The sequence below is a fragment of the Oryzias melastigma genome, linkage group LG2 (assembly GCF_002922805.2).
Source record: "Oryzias melastigma strain HK-1 linkage group LG2, ASM292280v2, whole genome shotgun sequence".
Lineage (NCBI taxonomy): Eukaryota > Metazoa > Chordata > Actinopteri > Beloniformes > Adrianichthyidae > Oryzias > Oryzias melastigma.
Window position 1 is genome coordinate 10173498 of NC_050513.1, and position 7529 is coordinate 10181026.

Here is a 7529-nt window from a genome sequence, read left to right on the forward strand (position 1 = left end):
GGGGGAATCTATTGGGGGGACAGCATTGGAGTGTGCTGCTGTAGTAGGGTAAAGGGGATGATATAAAGCAAAGAGGGTGGACAGATCAGGCAAAAAACGAAAAAATGGGCAATCCGTTGGAGGTATGAGGAAAAAATATGTTGTTTATCTGTAAATGACAAAGGCAGTCCTCATGTTTAGTGCTATGGTACAATAAAGTGATCTTACAATTCTCTTCTCACTGAAAACCTTGAGAGCGCCTGTGAAACAGCTGCAATACAAATGGGTGGGTTAAACAAAGTAAGTCACACACTACAAAGGCAACCTGGTCTAAATTTACTTCGCTATCAGGGAGAAAAGTTAGCCTCACAGAACAGCTTTACTATTAGAATATCATTTTTTAAAAATGGCAAACAAACAGCACACAATAAACAGTTTATGACATCAAACTACATGACAAAAGCATTATTCACCAACCCCTGGCTTCTAAGAGTAAAGATCATCAGTGACGCGAGAGGAGCAGTGCATGATCCATATTTAGAGCATGTGCTGTTAAGGCCAGAAATAGTCTCCTGGGTTGTTTTGAATCAGAGGGAACTGGCACCACACCCACGGTGGCAGGTTGATGTCACCATGGAGGCCATTCTCAATGCTCTGTCAGACTGACAACACCAAACAGAATGCCCAGCATTTGCTCCGGCAGCATACATTAATGCAAATAAGGTGGTAACAGTGTTTTTATTTAAAGACCCACTCCAATGAAAATCATGGTTCTAGTGGCATTTTTATCATGACTTTGGACATACATAAAGAAAATGAACCTTAATATTGCAAGTCGGAGTATTTCTTTATTCAAATTGCTGCGAATCACGAGCAGACATAAAACTTTAGTTTGGCATGCGGCTCGAAACTGAAAAGCTCAGATATTACTCGCCATTTTGGCTACACAGGCAATGTTAGGTTGGGGTGTGAGGGGCTGTAAGCTAGCGGTGAACTGTGTAAAACTCAATCGCCCAAAGGGCCAAAACCCAAAAAGACACGTAGATCGTGGGCCGAACAAGAAAAAATATTTGAAGAACACTCGAAAACAAATGTTTTAAAACTTTAAAACCATAACTTTTAACATAATTAGGAACTACATATATAACATTACCTGCAGTAGTGCTAGTGTGAATGCTGTAAGATGAATTTGGCCGCTGAAGATGCTAGCGCTATTAGCTGAAGATGGTTAAGTTTATAGCTGAAATAACTGAAGCTAATAGCCAGCTAAAAAAAATAGCTAAATGCAAAATTAGTCTATATAAAAAAAAAAAAGATAGCATGTAGCTGAAAAAATACCTAAATTTCAAAATATCCTAAAAAAATGAATAAAAGCCTAAGTTAGCCAAAACTAGCACTAGCTAGTAGCCGGTATGTAAATATTAGCTTAACTCCAAAACAACCTGAAAAACTTAAAAAGAGAAGCCTAAATTAGTTAAAACAGCTAGCATGTTGCTGGAATATTAGCTAAACTCCAAAATAGCCCAAAAAATCATAATAAATGCCAAAATAGTCCAAAAAGCTAGCACAATGCCAAATTTTAAAACTTTAAAACTGTAACTTCTTAAAAACATTATTTTGAATAATAAAGAGGCAGGAATATTATTCCAGAATAAATAATCTTAAACCTTAAATAACTTTCAATATTTTACTCTACGTAAAGATATATTTTGTTAGAATTATACGTTAGAAATAAGCACAAGATAACATTGGGTTGTTAATAACAAAAAAAAAAAAAAGTATCTGGAAGGCCAGATATAATTACTCGGAGGGCCGGATCCGGCCCCAGGCCTTGACTTTGACACGTAGTGTAAACAAAGGGATGATGGGGAGTCAAGACAGTCTTACTTCACGCCAACAGAGGTGAATTTCTAATGAACTACAGCCGCTCTGCGGAAACTATGTCCAAGAAAACAACAGTTTTTTGGCTAAAACTGGCATAATCATACTTAAAAGATCAGTGGTGATACCTTTAAAATAGATCAGAACAGAAAAGATGATTGGAGTAGGACTTTAAACGGGACTTATTGAAGACTAAATAATTTGTCCTTTTTTAGAAAAGTCTAAGGTGTGTTTTAAGCCTGGCTAAATATTAAAGTATGACTCTTTGAATGTATTGTCATAGTTGCCATTCATGTAGCATGCTAATGCTAGCATGCTGAGTTCATTGTTATAATTTTGTGTGGCTTTGCTTTGAATGACAATATTCCTTAACGTTAGCTTTTAAAAGTTACTGTCATATGAACTAGCTAGCAGTGGCTAAAGCACATTAGCATAACAGCACAATAGGAGAGTACTGGCCACAATGTGTGGATTTGTAACACTAATTCTTTTTTTAAAGCAAAAAACTAAGCTAAATGTACAACATTTTATTAAAACTCTGAAAATATGCCTAGTTCCTTAAATGATTATGAATTGTGAATGGTTCATAAACAGCTATTGTCAATAAATCTGCTATACGTTTATCTAAAATAATAGATATTTCTGACGAGTCAACTTCTTCGGTGCATACTTTAGCAGACTCAACACTATATAACAACACAGAATATAAACCTGTTGGAGACGACAAGAGCAGATCTGAGTCACAATGCATCATGGCTGTTTTTTTCTCCTGCCAACAGCTTTAGAACTGAGAAAAAAACCCCCAGAAGATTCCTTCAAAAGCACAGCGTGATTCATGTACAAATGACTCAGCAGGTAGGTTATTTTCAAACTGATTGACTATCTGAAGGCCAATCTTTGCAAGCCTTGTTCCATACACACTGACTTGTGTTGGGCGTTAAACAAAAGCGCATATGAGGAAACTAACCAGGAATTTATTTATAAAAGGTGTCTTAAAAATTTCTACAACTCAAGAGACATGAATCACAGAGTCATTTATCTTACCTCTTTGCTGCCCTCCACATCAGACGAGTCGCTGCTGAAATCCTCAGTATTTAAGTTCTCAAAGTCTGACTCTCCCACTGCGATCGGCACAGTGACCGTGAGGCTTGGGTTGTGAATGAAGGACATGTAGTCACTTTCCTCCACTGGGTACTTCCCAGTAGTGTCCCCACCAACAACACCAACCACCAGGCCTCCTCCTGGCCTCCCGTTCCCTTCCATCATGTACACTCCGGTCCCGTCTTTGGTGATCTCCAGAGAGGTGTGGTTGGAAATGCAGTTCCCTTTGCCATTGCTGTGCAGCTCATCCAGAGGCTTGCTCTCCTCGACCAAGCCGGAGCCTTTACCGGCGCCACAAAAACACAGGCTCCGCAGCAGCTGCCGCACCTTTTTCTTGACAAACGCAAAGCCCCTCTGAATGCGGCCCACGGCGATCTGCAGGTTGTTCATCTCGCTGTCCTCATCTGTTGCGGCCAGGTTGTCAGCACTGAATGAGCTCAGGAGGAGAGCCAAGAACAGGTTCAGAACCTAAGAGAGCAACAGGAAGCTTCAGACATTTTGGAACTGGATTGTTGTGAAAATTTAATTCCCTTACAAATGGAAACATCCCAAGTAGTTATCATCTTGATAGTTATTTTTTTAGACCAGAACCCATTATAGTTATAACTAGTCATAGTGAATAACTGGTAACTTGTTTAACTTGATAAGTACACTACCAAACAAGATAATTAGCATTACGTCCGATAATGCTAGTGTCAATGCTTTAAGCTGAATGTTGCCGCTGAAGATGCTAGTGCTGATGGATGAAGAGGCTGAAATTAATAGTTAAAAAAGCTGAAGCTAATAGCTGAAAACACTGAAGCTTATAGCAAGTTAAAATATTAGCTAAATGCCAAATTAGCCTAAAAAAGAAAAAAGCCTAAGTTAGCCAAAACAGATAGCATATAGCTGAAATATTAGCTAAACTCCTAAATAGCTGAAAAACTGAAAAAAGCCTAAATTAGCCAAAACAGCTAGCATGTAGCTAAAATATTAGCCAAACTCCAAAATAGCCTTAACAACTGAAAAAAGCCTAAGTTAGCCAAAATAGCTAGCATGTAGCTAAACTATTAGCTAAACTCCAAAATAGCCTTAACAACTGAAAAAAGCCTAAATTAGCTAAAATAGCTAGCATGTAGCTGATTAGCTAAACTCCAAAATAGCCTCAACAACTGAAAAAAGCCTAAATTAGCCAAAATAGCTAGCATGTAGCTGATAAGCTAAACTCCAAAATAGCCTAAAAACTTGAAAAAGTGACTTGTTTAACTTGATACATAAACTAACAAATTATTTTGTCTGCGTTCATATTTTGACAGCTGCAAATTCTTTACTATCCTTATTTGGCACATGACTATAACATAGACTGTAACATGCTGCCAAGTAAAAGACTTTCTTTGATGTGATTTGATTTTTTTTAGTCAAGGAAGTTAAGCAATACTAGCACCCCTTATAAAAATATTTTGGTGGATACACCTATGTATGAAGAAACAAGAATAATATCCTACCACAAGATTTCCAATGACCATGACCATCATGAAGACAATCAGACACATTGTCTGTCCTGCCACCTCCATGCAGTCCCACATGGTCTCTATCCATTCTCCGCACAGCACCCGGAACACAATGAGAAAGGAGTGGAAGAAGTCGTGCATGTGCCAGCGAGGCAACTCGCAGTCTTGTGAAATTTTGCATTTGCACTCTTTGTAGTTCTTGCCGAACAGTTGCATGCCCACCACGGCGAAGATGAACACAATTATAGCCAACACAAGGGTCAGGTTGCCCAGAGCGCCCACAGAGTTTCCGATGATCTTGATCAGCATGTTCAGTGTGGGCCATGACTTGGCCAACTTGAAAACCCTCAGCTGTTTAGAGAAAACAAAACAAGGTCAATTAATGTATAAAACTCAAAAAGTATCACAATATAACTGATCAATTTAGTGTCGGGCACACTTTGACTACGATTGCCAGAAAAAACTGGTGTTTTCTCTTTCAACTCTTGAACTATTTGGTATGGCCCTGGAGTTTCTGCTCATGTCCAAAAAGACACGATTCAAAACTTGTTTCCGGGTTCCCCAAAAGCACTCTTGCAAACCAACAGATTGAAACTCATTTGTATGTGACCGCTCTTGAAAAACTATTACATTGCTTGTTTCCAAAAGTGCTCAAAAAATAAATGACGTTTGTAATTGCTTCTGAGTTGCTTGAATTGGAGAATCTATCATCTACCTTTATCTTGGAGTTTGGGTTGGTCGGACAGGAGTCTCAATGGGAATGCCCAAAACCTTTTGTTCCTCCTGCTTTCCGCTCACTGGAGAATAATAAGATTCTACCTGCAACTTAGAGACTATTTTCCCTTTTTGTTTACCAAACACTTACTTCACTAACTTCACTGCACTTTGGCTTGGTACAGAAGATAAAATATACGCTTTTCTTAAGACCATTTTTTAAAAATTACATTTTAAAGAGGTGTAAGGCTACATTCACACCGGCCTTGGCAACACGCTTTCAAGTGACCACTTTCAATGAAAAACTGTAGGTAAACGCGCATTTTGGGCTTCAGCATTCAATACACTCACATTCATGCATATCTACTCAAGTTAACAAAGTCTGTTTTTGGGCTATATGTACAAAACACGAGGGCATTGAACATATGATAAAGTGAAACCAGTTAAACTTTGACCAATCAGGGACTTGGATTTGGTGACATTTGGATGGCATCTGCACGTTCTTGAACGTGCAACACAGTTAATAAAACCTATCTGTCTGTTTTACTAAAAAAGGCAAATATAGCCAGTTAAATGTCAACCTGGCGAGTACCTAGACTAACATTTCTTTTGCTCACCTTCAATACCATGTCATTTGTACTGGAAAAGCAACCATAACCACAGAAGGACTGGTATTTTGAATTGTCTTTTGCTCAAGAGGACAAAAGTGATCAAGAATAATCTTTTTGGGAAGATATTTACCAATCGAAAGGACCTGAGCACTGACAGGCCTTCTACATTTGCCAAGCCAAGCTCCATAAGACTGAGACTGACGATAATGCCATCGAAGATGTTCCAGCCCTGCTGGAAGTAGTAGTAAGGATCCAGAGCAATGATTTTGAGGCACATCTCTGCTGTGAAGATGCCAGTGAACACCTGTGGAAGAGGAAGAGCAAAACTGTAGCCAAAAATGCTGTACGAGAGGTAATGCTATAGCAGGCCACGGTGAACACTTGCCAGGTTTCCGACTGACAGCACGTTGTCAAACTCCTTAGTCATGGGGTAATGCTCCATCGCCATGAACAGGGTGTTGAGGACGATGCAAATTGTGATGGTCAGATCCACAAATGGGTCCATGACCACCGTGCTGACCACCTCTTTGATCTTTAACCATGCGGGACAGCAATCCCAGATTAGACACATGTTTGCGAATCTATACCAGCAAGGCGGGCATTTCTGTCTTGACTCCTCCAGCTCTGAAACAGGAAAAAATAAAGTTTTAAAACTCAGTTCTTTTTTCATTATGAATGTGTTTGAAAAGTGTAAAAGCATGAAGATGTCAGACCTTCCATAGTGTTAGTGAGGATGCTACCCATGCTCATGGCTCGCTGTCGGGGTCCAGGTTCGTCTAAATAGTCCATAGATGGCTGATGAAATCCTGATCTTCGCTTTTTCAGCTCAGTATCTGTTGTTGTTCCCTAGATAGAAAAAATATGGATAGATTACAGAGGCTATTATAATATACTAATATTTACCTAACAGATCAGAATTTTTTTCTTACTAGAATTCTTAAGGAATCAATGGACTTGTTTACAATATAAATATATATAAAACATCTCTTTTAACTTCTCTGAAATCTAAAGAATGATCAATTAAAACAGTGGTGTCAAACTCAATCGCACAGGGGGCCAAAATCCAAAACACACCTTAGGTTGTGAGCCGAATAGGACAAACATTTATTGAACACTCTAAAACTACATTTTTAAACTTTAAAGCCATAACTTTTTAATGTAATTATGAACTACAATCAGCAAAAATATAAACACAAGAGAGAATAGAAGAGGAGAAATGAACATGGAATTCACGAGCAACAGATCTGGTTGACATTCCTGCTGTCAGCATGCCAATTGCCCGCTCTCTCAATGCTTGTGACATCTGTGGCATTTTGCTATGAGACAAAACTGCACATTTGAGGGTGGCGTTTTATTGTGGGCAGTCTAAGGCACACCTGTGCACTAATCATGATGTCAGATCAGCATCTTCATGTGGCACACCTGTGAGCTAGGATGGATTATCTCAGCAAAGCAGAAGTGCTCAGTATCCCACATTTAGAGAGATTTGTGAACAATGTTTGAGAGAAATGGCAATATTGTATATCTGAAATGAATTTTAGATCTTTAAGTCCATCTCATGAAAAATGGGAGTAAAAACAAAAGTGTTGCATTTATATTTTTGTTGAGTGTAGATATAAAACATTAGCTGCAATAATGCTAGTGTGAATGTTGTAAGCTGAATTGGGCTGCTGAAGATGCTAGTGCTGATAGCTGAAGATGCTGAAATTGCTATTTAAAAATGCTGAAGCTGATAGCTGAAAATCCTGAAGTT

The 7529-nt window shown here is 38.7% G+C and overlaps 1 protein-coding gene across 2 annotated transcripts in view; it reads right to left on the bottom strand.

The window, feature by feature from the left end:
• scn1lab (sodium channel, voltage-gated, type I like, alpha b) overlaps positions 1–7529 on the bottom strand; it is a 46274-nt gene that overhangs the window by 17468 nt on the left and 21277 nt on the right. For both annotated transcript variants that reach the window (XM_024294228.2, XM_024294229.1), the window contains exons 12-16: positions 6490–6622; positions 6162–6400; positions 5907–6080; positions 4446–4802; positions 2905–3429 (exon numbers count right to left, since the gene is read on the bottom strand). In XM_024294228.2, the coding sequence (XP_024149996.1) occupies positions 2905–3429; positions 4446–4802; positions 5907–6080; positions 6162–6400; positions 6490–6622 (1428 nt within the window). The remainder of the gene's footprint in view (positions 1–2904; positions 3430–4445; positions 4803–5906; positions 6081–6161; positions 6401–6489; positions 6623–7529) is intronic.